Source organism: Morone saxatilis, unplaced genomic scaffold (assembly GCF_004916995.1).
Source record: "Morone saxatilis isolate NCDOM2014 unplaced genomic scaffold, NCSU_SB_2.0 Contig22, whole genome shotgun sequence".
Classification (NCBI taxonomy): domain Eukaryota; kingdom Metazoa; phylum Chordata; class Actinopteri; family Moronidae; genus Morone; species Morone saxatilis.
Genome location: NW_023339785.1, coordinates 13,695,688 through 13,712,819, shown reverse-complemented (window position 1 = coordinate 13,712,819; position 17,132 = coordinate 13,695,688). Strand labels below are relative to the sequence as shown.

General features: G+C 39.7%; 1 protein-coding gene across 1 annotated transcript in view; it reads left to right on the top strand.

Moving 5' to 3' along the window:
- LOC118333981 (neuronal acetylcholine receptor subunit beta-2-like) overlaps positions 1-5,514 on the top strand; it is a 6,671-nt gene extending 1,157 nt beyond the window's left edge. Inside the window, exons 2-4 of the mRNA XM_035669803.1 lie at positions 755-893; positions 3,704-4,694; positions 5,078-5,514. Of these exons, the coding sequence (XP_035525696.1) occupies positions 755-893; positions 3,704-4,694; positions 5,078-5,233 (1,286 nt within the window). The 3' untranslated portion in view covers positions 5,234-5,514. The remainder of the gene's footprint in view (positions 1-754; positions 894-3,703; positions 4,695-5,077) is intronic.
- Positions 5,515-17,132: the final 11,618 nt, after the last annotated feature.

Sequence of the window (17,132 nt, the reverse complement as noted above, 5' to 3'; positions counted from 1 at the left end):
GGTCACCATTTACATCCAGGTTGCTCTTGGCACAGCTTGATCAACGTTGTGCCGGGAGTGTATTTACACACACAAGAGGGAAAGACACAACAGCACCACACACACACACACACACACACAAAATCCAAAATCCACCATATGCTTTGTATCATAGAGCGCATTCTACTAATTTAAGATCAAGAGCAAGGATGGTAGAGACATATATTTCGACTAGGAGTAATTGCGATCAGCCGTGCCTAAATTACTGGCTGCCATAATTGTAGCCATCCACAAACCTTCTGCCCTGTTTTTGTTTCAGAACGGGGAGGGACGGGAGCAGATCATGGAACAACTGTTGGGCTCGCCAGGTTTGTGTTCTCACTCGCCTGCTTGTTCTATCGTTTGTTGTGCATGCGGGTCTCCGGGATGCTATGGTCCAGACTTTGGCCGTTGCTTAGTGGCACAAACAAGTGACTCATGTTATCGATTAGTCACAAAAACACACATACAGACACATCGTCACATATCCGGGTTTTTGGTGGTGCAGTAGTTGTGTGCAGAGACATTCAGCCGGTTCACTGGTTAAGTCAGCTCAAATATGTCAGTCTACAATTGGGTTTAAGAATGCATTTTTGCCGGATAGGGTCGACTTAGACTAAGTGTGCTGTATTTGGTTTATGCATGGGACTGATATGTTTATGCATGGTTTCTTGGTTGCATGTGTTTTTCTTTTTTTTTTTTGTGGTATTTGAATTGAATGTTATTTCCGTTTAAGGTGTGTGTGTGTGTGCACTTCTCCATCAGGTATGGAATGACTACAGATTAATGTGGGACCCTGAAGAGTACGAGGGAATCAAAAAAATCCGGCTCCCGTCACAACACATCTGGCTGCCAGACATCGTCCTCTACAACAAGTACGTCTGGTTTGTGAAAGACAGTGTGTGTGTGTGTGTAAAACTAAGCGATTAAAACAGGAACAAACTTTATTCAAAAGCCCTATTTTTCAAAAATGTTTTCTCATATCCTCTTATTCCTTCTATCCTCTTATCTCTTCTTTTTTATCCAACTTTTCACCTCTTTTAGGATAATGAACACAACCAACATGTTTTGTTAACACTGTCTAGGGTCAGTCTCATGATGATGAGGGATCTTTTATGTGATGAGAGATTACAGATTTTACTGATACCCACATCAAGTGATCACATCTCACTTTTACTGAAGATTGGAAATCTATCAAACTAGTCTGTATAATAAATATTTTATTTTTAAATAAAATATTTCAGAATTTGATGATACTTTCAATAATCATTATTCAGAAGGCATAATTTGACATTTCTATTTCATTTCAGTGAGCATTTGTTATGTTGATGACTACTTCTGTGTCTTTTAGGTTTTCTCCCTCCTTGCAACTGACTGAACACACATGCATGTGTTTGCACATGCCTGATAAAGAAACATTTAAACATCTGAGAGTATATTCCCACATAGTTCAGCTGCATTTGGCATTTTGGCTGCATTGGAGAAAAACAATCAAATTATAGCCTGCACATTCAAACATGCCAGCATGGTTACACTGGCCAACATCCCTATAGCTACATTATTGTGTGTTTTTGCATATTGAGAAGGAATGCTGTGATAATATTGTGTTTTTGTGGGCACATCTAAAAATCATCTTGCGGCTATACAAAACAGCTGCAAGGGATAAAAATCAATACATGAGAATGTTGATGATATAATTTGTTCATCCAAAGAGAAATTTGTGTCACTGCCTATATCCACTGGAGTGTTAGCTGACGTCATGAAGGCCTCATCTCATCTGTCACGCACAGAACAACACCTGGGTCTTTTTTCCATGTGCTACTTTTTTTTTTTTTAATGTATGAGTCCTTGCTCTGTCTCAAATCACAACACTGTCACAAACATTGATGTTTGTGTTCTAGTTTTGCATTTATTTTGTTCTGTGTAGTGATACGTACAGTATTCAATATGATAACCATGGACATTAACTTTCTTAAAATGTCTTTCCACCTTTTACCTTCACGAGATCCCTTCAGTAGCTGATGAAGTTTCAGTGAGCTTTGAACCTCAGGTTTTAAGACAGAGCTCTGAAAAAATGTGAAGCTGAACATCTACAATTCCAGGGAAACTGAGCAAACACCATCTACTGATGAACAAGAATGAACGTTTGACTGGCTCACAGTTGTGTGGACATGTAGCTTTTGTGTTTTGGTCAGCAGTGTTACTCATTACCATTTATTCAAAACTGTAAGGCATTAAACTTTTACGAGCACAGATGCTGGTCAGCTAAAGACCACATAAAGAGCATAATGGCTTAAGAGGCAGAATGATAGGAGATTAACAACACTACCTTATGACTTCAGGTTGAGATCTTTGGCCAAGTCTGGGGGACCAGAGGTCCCAGTAAGCAGGTGGGGCCTCTGCATTTTTAATTAGTCTGCATATTCACAGCAGCCCCAAAGCATTAGAGACAGAGTGTGATGGCTGGATTCCTGACCTACTTTATAATTGATAGGCCACTTATCTATAATGCATCACCAGCAGCCTTGGTGAGATGAAGAAAAAAGTCAGTCTCAGCAGATTTAAGGTAAGTTGTTGCCATGTTGCTGGGATGTGTCCCAGGCTGAGCTCCTCCCTTGAGATGATAAACACATCCTTTACCTTTCAACACACATAACTGTTGCATGTGTCGCCTCTGCAGATACAGTAACAGTCATGAAATCACACTTTCTCAACATGCCATCATTTAGCTCAGTAAATTGATTGACTTTTCACCTCTCTGTGATATTCTGATTCTGTTAATGCTCAGGTGCAATAGATTCCACCACAAATGATTACATACCTTCAACCAATGACATGAAGTACAGTGGTTCTCATTAAGTAAGGTTGAAGGTAACCATAACGGTAATCTAAAAATACTCCAAAATGAATTCATTACAAATGAAAGTACTATGTTCAAAAACAACTTAAACTTGTAAGTATCATCAGCAAAATGTATTTCATGTATAAAAAGAACTGATTCTGCATAAAAACCGTGATATAAATATAAATGAAAAAGCTGAGGATGTTGTCTGCTTTTGACTTTGCCTGTTCAACTTCCTCCTTACTCGCATTAGTAACTGTATCAGGCTACGGTCACACATACACAAATGCAGGCGAGTGAACATTGCCTGCTGAGGCAAAATGTGGGCAGTGTAGGATGTGCCACACACGGAAATCAGTTTTGTGGGTTTGTGGTCCGTGTTAGGGGTCAACCACACACGCATATTTACTATTGGATGAGGCTGCGACTTCGCAGGTCAATTTGTCTGAGAAATAAAGGAATCTTTTTCAGTCATAATTTGAGATTATGAGAAAATTGTATCGTGACCCCAGTGTTGTGAATTGTATCGAATCATGAGTTGAGTGCATCATTAAGCCCAGATTAGATTGTTAATACTGATGCATTTAGGGGGCTGACCAGAAGGGAAATCACTCTTTGGTGGAACTGCTATCAATTCGGAGACATTTCTAATGTGCCATGGAACCCCACGTTAACCCTGGTTTTTTGTTATTGGCAAAAAGAGGTCTTGAATATCTTTGCAAGGAGGTGTAAAATTTTATTTTATGATTTGCCATCATCCTTCCAGTAATCAGTTTGTCTTTGAGTGCCCTATCTTTATCTTTCTGCTGTCTTTTGCTTACTCCTACCTCTTCCTTCTTTCAGTGCTGATGGGACCTATGAAGTCTCCTTCTACTCCAATGCTGTGGTATCCAACAACGGCGAGGTGGCCTGGCTCCCACCAGCTATCTACAAGTCGGCCTGCAAAATTGAAGTCCGTGATTTCCCTTTTGACCAGCAGAACTGCACTCTGAAGTTTCGCTCCTGGACCTACGACCACACTGAGATTGATCTCATCCTCCTCAGTGACTTTGCCTCACGTGATGACTTTAAACCCAGCGGTGAGTGGGATATTATTTCACTGCCTGGACGCAAGAATGAAGACCCTAATGACATCAGGTACCTGGATATCACCTATGACTTTATTATCAAGAGAAAACCTCTGTTCTACACCATCAACCTGATCATTCCCTGCATCCTGATCACGTCGCTGGCTATTCTAGTGTTCTACCTCCCTTCAGACTGTGGTGAGAAGATGACTCTCTGTATCTCTGTCCTCTTGGCCCTGACTGTGTTTTTACTTCTTATCTCAAAGATTGTGCCACCCACGTCTTTAGCAGTGCCTCTGATTGGGAAGTACCTGATGTTTACAATGGTGCTGGTCACCTTCTCCATCGTCACCAGTGTTTGCGTGCTTAACGTGCACCACCGGTCTCCCAGTACGCACACCATGCCCCCTTGGGTCAAGCGTGTCTTCCTGTATCGACTCCCCTCTTACCTCTTTATGCGGAGACCTGGTAGCTCCAACATCCGTGAAAAGTTCCGGAAAAAACACCAGCAGCGATCGTACTCTGACCAGAAGCTGCGAGGAGCAGACGGAGGGACTGGAAGTCCTGCGGGAATGGCAGATTCCTCCTCATCATTCTTTGTGAACGAGGACTTGGCCAAACGCTACGGCTGGAAGATCAGCGACTTGTCAGACAACACAGATTTCAGGAAGAGGATGACGCTCAAGTGCAACATTGACGTAGAAGACGCAGTAGATGGAGTGCGCTACATAGCTGAGAAGATGAAGAGTGAGGATGATGATGAAGGGGTACGTGTATTTGACATGCTCTTCTCTTGCTTTTTTTGTCATACAATTAATTTTTCCATTCTGACATACCTATTGGATGCATTGCCATAAGATTTGGTGCAGACAGAATTTTAATTAATCCAATACTTTGGTTTACGACCAAATACCAGGCATTCCATCAGAGCAAATCCATCAACAGCTTTAATTCAGTGATTTGTAAATGTATACCACTTATTATTATGTCACAGCAATATCACTGTTCTGTCAATAAATAATTACACATGATTAAGAAGCACAATGCAAATGCATTTACAATTTAATTTAATTTAATTCACTTTAAATCACTTTAGTTCAAGACAGGAACACAACAGTGGCAACATTTAATATCGAACCTCTCTCTGCAGATTATTGAAGACTGGAAGTACGTGGCCATGGTGATCGACCGTCTCTTCCTGTGGATCTTTGTATTGGTGTGTGTGGTCGGGACGCTGGGCCTCTTCATGCAGCCTCTGTTCCAGAGTTACAACACACCCATTATTGATGACGTGGACCATAACTGAAATCTGAAACCTGAACTTTGATCTCAACATAACCCAGACGGTCCCCACCACAACAGAAACAGATCTCTGACATCATTTTAACACAAGAACTCACATATCCGCCTCGCACCACACGCTCACTGGGAAACGATAATCATGCACTTTATCCCTCCTCCATCACCTGCTCTCTTCCTTATTTACACCCTTTGCCCTCTTCATCCTTAATGTGTCCTGCCATACTCTGCTCCACGCATTAGTCATTACCTTAATTGATACCTCTGGTTCATAATAACTTGGTTTAATTTTATAGTTTTGGCCATCATGCAGTAAACAGGAATGATGGGGATCGTACTGTTAATTGAGGAAATTTGTGCATGTGGCCATATTTCTGGCTCCAAACCCCAAAGGTTTTTTTTGCAACAAAGGTCCCTGGCTGTAACTGAACTGGGGGCAAGACGTGGTATGTGCCTCGGCTAATTGTTTACCAGGAACCCACAGGTTAAAAACAGGAAAACGGTAAATTTATAACCTGTTGTAGCACCAACTAGCTGATCAATTGACAGCTTACACACTGTCACTTCCTGGTTCTACATTGACCTACCTTACTTATTGTAGCTGTACGTGCACATAGCAAGTACTTTGGTATGTTTAATGATATCATAATCAAATGAAACAATGGTCAAAACTATGAAAACAAGACACAAGTTAAATAAACCAGAATTATCTTATCAGCCATGATACTTTCTCTTGGTGACCAATATAGATCTGCAGGTCTCGAAGAATTGAAAAGTAGCTTTATTTAAAAAAGAAAACCTTTACCTGTCCTGAAATGGTCAGATTGAAAGTCTGTTGACCTCTTTCACTGTTTACCTGGCCAAGAGCAACTCAGGATTTTTATTTATTTATTCTGTTTAGAACAGAGTTGGTTGTGCTCTTTGTGTCTAAATCAAATTATAATGGGAGTGTCTAACATGACATTATAGGGACTAACATGCATACAACAAGGCACTGTTTTTAAATCTAATTCCAATTTTTGTTTACTCAAAGAGAGATAGAGCCCAAAGATGAGCAAACCCACAGAAACCCACAAGCAGACTGATTTTCAACACATCCCCTGAAGAGGAGCAGGTGAATACCTTCTGTGTAGATCCATAGAAGATGATCACCTCCCTGTGTCCTTTTACCAATAGCACACATACTGTATGGGAATCTAATATTTGCCTTGAAAACGAGAGCAAGAGGGGACACAAAAGAACGAACTGTTGGCCTGCTCAAATAAAAATGGATGGGTGTGTGAGAGGATGGCCAGCCTGTTTTTACCCTCACACACCTCACTGTGTGGACCTGAAACAATAGACTGATCAAATCTATGACAAGCTTCTGTTGTGATGTTAAAAAGCAGCCATGTTTTAAATGAGGGTTATAATATAAAACTATAAACAAAACTTAATACCAATGACCATTAGGCTGATGTTACTCACTATGCTTCTTGTAAAGGTGCAGTACGCTGGTCTCATCAAAGCAGTGCTCGTCAGCATCCATCACCAAGGAAACCAGCAGCAATAATATTGTACAGTATTTTGTATACACTGACCTGGAGGCAAATTAGCCAAACAGTCTGGCTCTTCACTTGCTTTATCTTCCATCATATTGAATGCTTACAATGATTATCGCAGTCTGTTCTCAGAGACGTTACTTGAATCTGTGTCCAGTAATTATTTCAAGGAGTTGTTATAAATTGTCACTGTCATAATGCACTCGCCTGTCACTGCTACCAATGTTAGCCAAGGAAAAGGTGTACTGTATTAATCCAGCTGTATTGATTTTATTTCATCTTTGTTTTTTCAGTGGATGGAATGAAACATACTTTTTCTTATTCTTCTCACTGGCCGGTAATGCTGCGTGACTTGTTGAGCTTTGTCTGTATAGACAATAAATGCTGAAACTTTCTGGAAGGGAAAGAAATGGGAGCTGATGTCTTGCTAACTGGACTGGAGACCTGATGTATCACATGAACAATTCAAGTAATCAGTTAATTAGTTATAATTTTAAATAAGCAATCCATTACTGTTCAAATTTTACCATATTTCCCTGTTCCTTTTGTTGCAACAAAAAACAAAAAAAGTAAATCCTTGAAGCATTCTCACTGTTTCTTTTCTACTTCTACGTCCTATGTGTGTCATTCCTGTTATTAGCCTGCAGAGTTACAGATTAAGGGTGCCTAACTATGCAATGACGGTAGCCTATAGTCAGTACATTCAAAGGCTACTAGCCCTCTGGACAATACAACCAACATGTGTAAGGAAGTGCAAAGAAGTTTTCAGTTTTCAATGTAAACATCTAACAAGTTACCTTTATCTGTATTATGTTGTAATGTCACAAGTTATTTTTTTAATGGCAGTAATCTTGTAATGTAACAAGTTACTTTTAAAAGTAACATTACCCAACACTGCACATGAACATTAACTGATCATTCTATCCTGCAGTCTTTCTTTCAAGATTATAAACATTTCCAGTTTCTATATTAATCTCTTTTTGAGGCATCACATTGTCTCACACTATGTGAACTGTCCGAGGCCAGGGCCCAGTGTTAGTCAGCTGACTATGGCTTCATTAGACACCTTCTATTAGCTTAAGATGGCAGCGAGGCCGTATGGCCGCTAAGGGAAACAGCACGTGCTTGACACATGCACATAGCCACAAATCTAGATAATCTTATGTGTTTTGAAGCATTCTTAGCTCTTTATCAGATAGCAGCTGCTTCCCGAAATGTAGCTTGGCTCCAAAAAGGAGCCAGAGGCATCAGATAATGCTGGCTATTTGTTAATTACATGCCACTGATAATCACATTTCACACTTTCTAACTTCAAGTTAAAGTTTGCAGCCTAGCCACTGTAGCAGTATTAGTAAAGTCAATAATGCAGTAGTTGTTAATAAAGAGAGACAATTAGAAATTCGTGAACATAATCTCCAACAATAGCAGCATTTCCAGAATAGATGTAGTTACAGTTTCCATTCGTGTCTTCATGGATATTTTAAGGTTCCTGATTAATTGTTTTTCCAGATCACAAAAAAACATACAGTACATAAGCTGCTGTGTCCAGCAACTGCTGATGCTTCCAGCAAAGATACTACTGCATCATAATTTTCCAGCTGACATCAGTCACACATACACACATACACACACACTCAAAAGTCAAGAGTCAAACAGTGACATAATCCTATAGACATAGTGACAGCCATTGCATTGGAGTTGTGCCCCCATCCTCCCCTTGTATGACTCATAAATTATATACTTGACATCTGCATCAATTCCATTAAGTGAGTGGCCCCATGACGGTGGGGAGGGTTAGAGGGGCTGAGGGGCAGTGTTGTTGGTGTTGTGGAGGGCTGCAAAGTCAGACTATTTATCACATTTTCTGGTTTCTAAACATCACACACATTTTATTTCCATTACTTTCTGGTATTAGTTTCTCGTTTCATCTGATTACAAGTCAAGACCGATGATTATTAAAACTCAACACAAGAGTTTTATAATCTAATCCAGTCATCACAACCGTAAAGAGTATTTACTTACTGCCAATTTATTTGTTCTGGTTTCCTTTTTTTTGGTATTTCATATCCTTTCATGGGTATTTTTATTTTTTTGTTTTGAATGTCCAGTTTCTAATGTCCTGCAGTCGCTCTATTGCGTTTTTTCACCATAGTTTCTCCTATATGCTTGGAATGAGAGGGTGAGGCAAGGTGGTTGTAATCTGCAATTACACCACTAGATGCCACTAAACCCTTCACACTGGTCTGTTAAGTCCTACCATTCTTACCTCTGTCCTCTAAAAAGATTTTAAACATGCACACTTCAGCTATTGCTTGTCAATGGTAGTGTGTCAGACTGAAGCCACTATCTTGATCACTGACCAGTTGCTAGTGCAGTGAGGACATGATCCCTATTCTTAATACCTTTCATCATACTGAAGGCACCTGTTACATTTTTATGAATGAGCAGTTACCTATAAACAATTAAACAAAATGAGGACCAATTTAAAACATGCTGTCAATCCCACCAGGGCTGCAACTATTTTTTAAAGTTTGTGCAGATAAGAAAGGAGGCTTTGAATTCTCCAGCTGCACACTTCTCATATTTTGCACTTTCTACCAGGCAGAGTTACAGAATGGTCGTGAATATAATTCAAATTGGTCTTGGCAGTTGTTTAACGGTGAGTAACTTCCCACAGCCACAATGTTTGATGTCAGTGGATTTCAGCAGTGCCCACAGGTTCAATTCAATTCAATTTCGTTTTATTTTTATAGCATCAAATCATAACAGAAGTTATCTCAGGACACTGTTCAAATAGAACAGGTCTTCCGAACTCCTTATAAAGCCATCTGCCTGGCTACACGCTGTAGACTCTACATTGTAGTGTCAGTTACAATACAAATGACACTTAATAACAATATGTATGTGTGTATTTACATCTATTTAACAGTGTACCACTTCCTCGAAGATGCCTCCAGCACCAGGTCCATCCCTCAAGAGTAAGAAATTGAGGAAAAAAAGTCAGCCAGAAAGAGAGAGAGAGTTGGTGTTATGGTCTTCAGGTCTGATCATGAAGCGTGACGGAGGAGATTAAACTGGATGGGTGATGGAGGAGGGTTACAAGTAGGGTGGGAGAGAAAGAAAGAGAGAGGTATGGTAAAGGGAGACAGGGATGATAAAGGTCGGTCATAAACAAGAGACACAAGAGGCGGAGGAGCCGACAATAAAGACAGATTCATGCTGTAGTCAGAGATCAATAAGCATTTATTCTTCTCTGCAAGCCAAACCCACGTACATGTACACATATATAATGTGCATACATGCAAACATACAGCAGGAGGCAGCCATGCAATCATATCCAAGTGAAATATGTTTTTTCTGATTTCAGAAAGCAGAACCATAAACTTCTTCTTTAAACTTCTTCTAAAAAATTAGATTAGAAAATGTCTGAGAAGTTTAATTGCACATAGTGTATTCCAAACAGTACGCTGGCTATGTAGAAAGAGGCAGAAATTAGACCGTAATCAGTAGGTCAAAGGCCATTCACAAACTCTTGCAGAAGCACTCACAAGGCACAAGTCTCACTCTGCACTGACATTTCTATTCTATTCTATTCCATTCCATTCTATTCTTTTCTATTCCATTCCTTTCCAATCTATTCCATTCTTTTCTATTCTGTTCTATTTTGTTCTTTTCCATTCCATTCTGTTCTCTGTTAACAACTGCTGTAATCAGACTTTTGAATCTGCGATGCAGCATGGTGAAGGTCAGCAGTTTGATCTGTTTACTGTAGTTGGCCGTTGCCCTCCATCTTTCCCATTATCCTCCACAGGACAGTCCTTTAGGATTTATACCTGCCATTTCAGCTCTATAGTCAATATTTATGAACTACATTACTGCATTACTGAATGTGTAGCTGCCGTGCAGTTGAGTCAGGGGGCAATCGATCCTCTCCTCTGAACCACTGAGCCACCGAGCTTAGGGGACATACACAGAGTCCAAACACTTAACAGGGCTTTAAACTGGGCTCGGGGTCCCTCTATAATGTCTCAGCTGGAGCAATAAATATCTCCTCAAGTCTGCTACTTGCTGACAGATCAGGGTGCCTGCTGCTGCTCGCTAGTGGCCAAAAGACACACTGCAGGGTTCTGTGTTTTCCAGCTACATAATCAGTATGGGAGCAGAATATTGCAATAAATATGCAGATTCAAAGTATACTCTAGGAATATTCAGTTATTGTGTTTACAAATTGCAGGTAACATTTCTGCACATTAAGGCATAAGTAAGATTTTGATGTTGTCTTCATGGTCTGAATCCACAATAACTTCTGTGGCATCAAGTCATCATCTTAATGCTTATAGTATCGAGGCAATGTAAGGCCAAATTGATTTCAAATCTATAGAAAACTGAACACATTTTTGTGAAATTTAACCAAAACTGATACTGTTGAAATTTAAATACCATTGAATTTAGCTCTTTGAAAAGCATTAGTTTGAGTTTATGTGGTTTAAATTCCCCTCTAAATCTTTTTTAGGGGTCCCCGAATTCAGACTTCAGAGTAGCTCATCTGAGTTTCAGATCGTATATCAGACATCTTATCCGTCTGATTGATTACATTCAAGCTTGATTGATATCGATTGTTTGGATGATTTTTGGACGTGTTTTTTGGGCTTTATGCCTTTATTTGGTAGTACAGCTGAATATTGACAGGAAAGGGGGAGAAGAGAAAGGAGATGACGTGCAGAAAAAGGCCAAGATTGGATAAAAACTCAGGCTGCTGTGGTAAGGACTTAATCTAGGGCTCAATATGGGGCACAAGCTCTACCAGGTTAGCTACTGGGGCACCTGCAAATTTGGGTTTTTTGTCAAACTTTGAATTTAAACAATCCATGCCCAATATGAATTTCATCAATGTGATAGTTTGTTACAAAAAATGTCACCAGATATATCACAATATTCTGATTAAAGTCATAATAATAAAAGGATGAAATATTTCTGTTGGACACTTGCCCCTGAGGCCACTAATGATGATTGCAACGGCTATTAACAAAATGTTCCTAACACATCTGATAACCCAGTCTCATATAAAAACGTATAATAAAATAACTTGCAGCTATGACAAGCAGATCATCTGTGGTGGGAAAAAGAGGCCCATACAATCATTCATATTTCATCTTATAGGACAAACAGGGGTGGATAATGAGTAAGCTTTGCGTGGCTCCGATTGACCCCTCTAGCTGCAGCCATTTAATGAAATTGACACTGCTGGTCAGGCAGAGAACAACATGGACCCAGAGAATAAATATACATAAAGCAGAATGGAGTTGTAAGCTACTTCAACAAATTGTGACAATATACTGTGTGTAAGTTGTTGCTCTAGATTTGTATGTGTGTGTATGTGAGAGAAAAGGAGATGGAGGGTTTCTTTGGGAAAAAACATGGCGCAGAGAAATGGCAGTTTAATTAGCAGCAAAGGGCTTTAATCAGATAACTGTGATTCGAGCATTGAAGGGACTTTGCTGGTGGCTGCAACAGGCCACAACATGGTCAAGCAGACTGCATATAGCGGGCAAATGGATGAATGGAGAATGGGAAGTAAAGTCTCTATGGTGTAAATGGGTCTGGGAGAGAGAGGAGGGGGAGGAGGGAGCAGTGAATGCAGGGGTGGAGGAGATGGGGAGGGTTTGAGGATCTAAATGCTGGAGGGTTGAGTGGGGTCACAGAGTGTAGCGTGACTGGCAGAATGGGACGAGCTGTGGGAGGACAGGGGAGGCTGAGAGCTTTAAAAAGGGCTTGACGGAGGGTGTTGACAGTGAAGTGGTGGGATTAGACATGAGCAGAAGGAAGAAGGGAAACGTGGGGAGAAGGCTAAACTGTTTAGAATGGGTTAAAGGGTAAGGAAAAAAAGACAGCGAGAGGTCAGGAGTACACATCCATGAATTTTACATTTTAGTCATATGACCAAAAATTGAATTGCAGTCAATTCCTTTAACTGAATGTGAAATAGGTTTTGGAAAAATGTTGATAAACACATTCTCAAGTCACTTTTTCTATATTAAACCAGACGATGATCTTTCTTCAACCTTCAACATTTTTGCGACTTGCCAGATAAAATAATCAACATTTCCTCATTAGAGTGCAGGGCCCTTTGCTTTATGTCATCCCCTTTCACTCCTCTGTTTCCTATCTGCCCTCAGCTGTTCTAATCTAATAAGGGCAAAAAAATAAAAATAAAAATAAACAAAACAAAATTAGTAAAAAAAACGTAATTTCTAGGACGACCAAATATCAATTGGTGCCGCTTTAAATTCATTTATAGTGAAAAAAAAAAGAGGTAAAGAGGGGTCAAGGGGTTAAACTGGATTTGCACCAGACACAACCTGTTCAATAATACAGGTTACTGATCAGACTGGCTGCAACATCAGACTGCAGGCTGTACAAAGGCAGACATCTCATCAGTGTGAGTGCAAACAATGAGATGAGACGGTGACCAGTGGAGAGGAAAAGCAACTGACAATCCACTCGTTAGGAAAGGAAAAATTAAACCCACTGAGCTCTCTTATATGACCACCAGCTTTAAACTCTCCTGGGGTGGAGATGGATGCACTAAAGAAAATCCCACATTTCTGTTCAGAAGGAAAAACACATCTACTTTTAAACATTATGAAATAATCACATTTTGACACAAAGAAGCAAACTGGCTCCACTTTTCATATTTTGATGTGATATACCCACAGTCTGGAGCAATGACCCCTGTCAAACAGTTTAGTAGGAATATTGTCTTTTTCAGAATAAGGGCAAAAAACAGAATTTCTTTGTGCATGTAAACTTAGTCATTGGGACACTGCTTAAATTGCAACAGAAGAGGGATATCGCCAAACATTTTCTAAAAGAAAAGAATCATGTGGCAGGTGGAAAAAGAGAAAAAACAAAGATAACACCCAAATAGATTCGGCTAAGGACAGAAACAGTGTAAAAGGTTGATATGGATGAGCCGGGACAGTCCTGTCTGACACACACTGTTGCAACTACACTTGCCCTTTTCCTTTTCCTTCGCTGTCTCCATCAGGCCCTTGAGGTCCTTCTGCTTTGTCTGAGCTGTCGGACCAGATGCCTGCTGTTACTTAACAGTGCGTCTGGCTGCGTGGTCGTACAGGGGGAGAGACAGGACAAAAGACACGAAAGAGAGAGAAAAGCAACAGAATAAGGTAAGGAGGGTGTTTACCTCTGTTCGCTTGCTCTGTTGGAGAGAAAGCAGTGCTGGGATGTCACCTCAGCTGGAGACGCTTCTAAACACCAACCGACTGATTGTGACACTGTAGGGCAATAGTCACCTCCTGTGAACCTGTCTAATTCCTGCATCGCTGCAGATGTTCTGTCTCTTTGAAATCTAAATTTTTTATTTCCCTTTCCTTTCCTTTGGCTTTCTGCTTTATACAGACAAAAACTTTCATGCACAATGCTTCTTTTATAATCCATGCCTTTAACACAAAAGAATTATGTGAATTTAATGTTTATTCTTATGCATTTTACTGTCTCACAACTCCTTTAATGTGATCATTCAAACTTTTATTGATGTAATGAATGTAACAAGGAGTATGAAGGGTTCTGCATCATGTCTGATTTAAATTTTATGACTTAAATGCAGGAGACAGACATAATAAAATCTTTTCTCTCCTTTTTTTATTTTCAAAATAAAGATGCTTGATGGATTTTTTTTTCATAACCAGTGCTCAGTACTACTTTATATCCACATTTCTTTCTTGCTTGTGCTGCAGTAAAGCTGCAGCTGACCAGGATGTTGTTTAAAATACAGTTTAAATTCATACATAATAATCACTGTTTTCTAAATCCTGACTCAAAGTTTACTGGCTTACTGTATTTAATATAAGACAACTTGGAGTCCAGATGAAGTCATTATCATTTTTTACTTCCCTAATTACATTGGAACTAATTACAAATAAAGACATGCTGATAAAAAGCAGATGAGGTGAGCAGAGGGACTGTAGGCTTTAGGATACAGGGCTACAACTTACTTATGTCCAAAACATTTGATAAATTCAGTTAATAACTATACACTTCAGAAACACTAAAATATTTCCTTCTAGCCATCAGAAAATCAAACATTGTAAATGCTCTCTGTATTCACTTAAAAAAGTCTATTTTAGATCTTAGACTGTTAATTCAATGAGATTTCAGATCAGCTTATTACAGAGAAATCAGAATAGTTTTCAGACAAACACACACCTTAACTCCATCCCCTGAAACATAATATCGTATCGTATTAAAAACGTAATTACTGACACAAATATTTAACTAATGACTAAGGTCACAGGTTGACCTTTAAAGCTCAGCACCATGGGGAAATACCTACAAATGTTTGTATTGTTGCACCGAATATCCAGAAGGCTTGTTTAAATGTCCAGCACTCTCTCCCCCTGTGCCACAAGGAATGGATTTACTGTTCTTGAAGTTGGCGGTGAAAAAGAATGACGCAACAGGAAAAGAATATGAAAGATTTGTTAAGGGAGAAAATGTGTAAGATTGGTGGCAGAAAAGTAAAAAGAAAAAGATCTTCTGGCTCTGACCAGTCTGGGCCATTGGGTGGAGACTCTTCCTCAGCTTTTCTCTGCATCTTGCTGAATGAAATGCATTTCTGCAAATAGATTCACTGGCTCTGTCACCCTGAAGCACATCAAGCAGCCAAATTGCAACCATGTTCCTCCTCTCTTCTCTCCTCTTCTTATCTCTTCTCTTCTCTTCTCTTCTCTTCTCTTCTCTTCTCTTCTGGTGACTTCACCATATCACGTCAATTCTGGATCTTTTAAACATTTCATGCTCAGCTGATCTGTGTAGTGAATCTTTCTCTCTCACTTTCTATTAGCTACCTATATCCCTTTAATTTCACCCATCACACCATCTCTCCATCATTCTCTCCTGTATAAAACCTCTCTTTATACTTTGTACCTTGCTTTATTCTTTCTTTTCTCTCTCTCTTGTTCTTTCGGGGGCTCCTAAAGGCCCATGAGAGGCATTTAATCACCGCAGTTTTCCCCCTCCGAGCCTCAACAACAAATCTTGGTTGACTTCACTTCGCCAACGACAAAACTAATTGACCTTAAAATTGAGGACTGAGCAGTTCCACTCATCTTCATCCCCTTGGCTCCTGACCTGCCAGCTGCTAACATGCAAGGCACATTGTACATTTACAATCAGCAGCAGTGTTTCAGCACACATTGCATCAGCCTCAATGGTCCCATCTCTCACATTAAACCTACTGTAGAACTGATATTTGTTTGATGTGGTGGCAGCGTGCAGTAGGAAAACACACAAAAACAAAACGAAAAGCGGATCACCTTAAGGTGTACCGGGATGATTTCTGTAAAAAGGAATAAGAAAACGATCATTGTCTCTGAATTTTGTCTCCCACTATCTCCCTGGTGTGCATGTATGTCATTGCATGTCCACACAGATCAAAGCGTGTGTATGTGTCCATGTATGTGTATAAACTCCCTTTTAGAAGCTATTAGTAGTCAGGTAGGTGGGTCAAAAGGAGTGAATATGTGGCAGAGTATATACAAATACATTTTATGCTGCTGAATACTAAAACATGCATACACACATACATGCAGGTGAGTGTCCTCCATACATGCACGCGCACCCAGTTTCATGAAATATTAAGAGACAAATCAACTGAAAGCTTTCTGTCCATCATTTTACAGCATTTCTTGCCCTATAAAAGATCATATCTGTGCATGTATGACTGAGTTTTACAAAAGATGAAACAGGAATATAGTTTGGATGCATACCTGCATGTTGTTTTCAGTAATAGGGTGAAAATGTCCTAAAGGTTTAAAGGTTTTTTTAATAAGAGAGAATAAGATTTTTCTCCTCAAACTTGAAGCATAGCAGAGAGCAAAAACACAGATTAAAGATGTTCCACTAAAAGTTCATTACTTCTAGTACTTTACTTCAGTGATATCTAAAAACCACCACTACTACTTCTTTTATAGATGATGGAGAACCTGCATGCTTGAAAGTACCATCCAATGTAGTGCTGCTGTGCATTAATAGCTTTCCATTATTTGAATTGGGCAGACTCTGCAGCCTTCAAGACTCTATTATAGAGCAGCTAATGCTTTAAGCTGCCTGTGCATTGTTATGCGTACAAAATCAATTAAGTGACTAAATAGGTCATTTATAGCTCAGCAGTGAAAATATGTGATCTTATTGTGTGAGTGTGTGTGTGTGTGTGCTGCACTGACTGTGTTTAAGCCGTGGTATGAGCAGTGGTGTTAAGCCTGTGCTGACTGCTAGGAAGTCAGTGAATACCAAAGCACTCTATGGTATATTCTAGCTTATTTTATCAATGTCATGCCATGGATC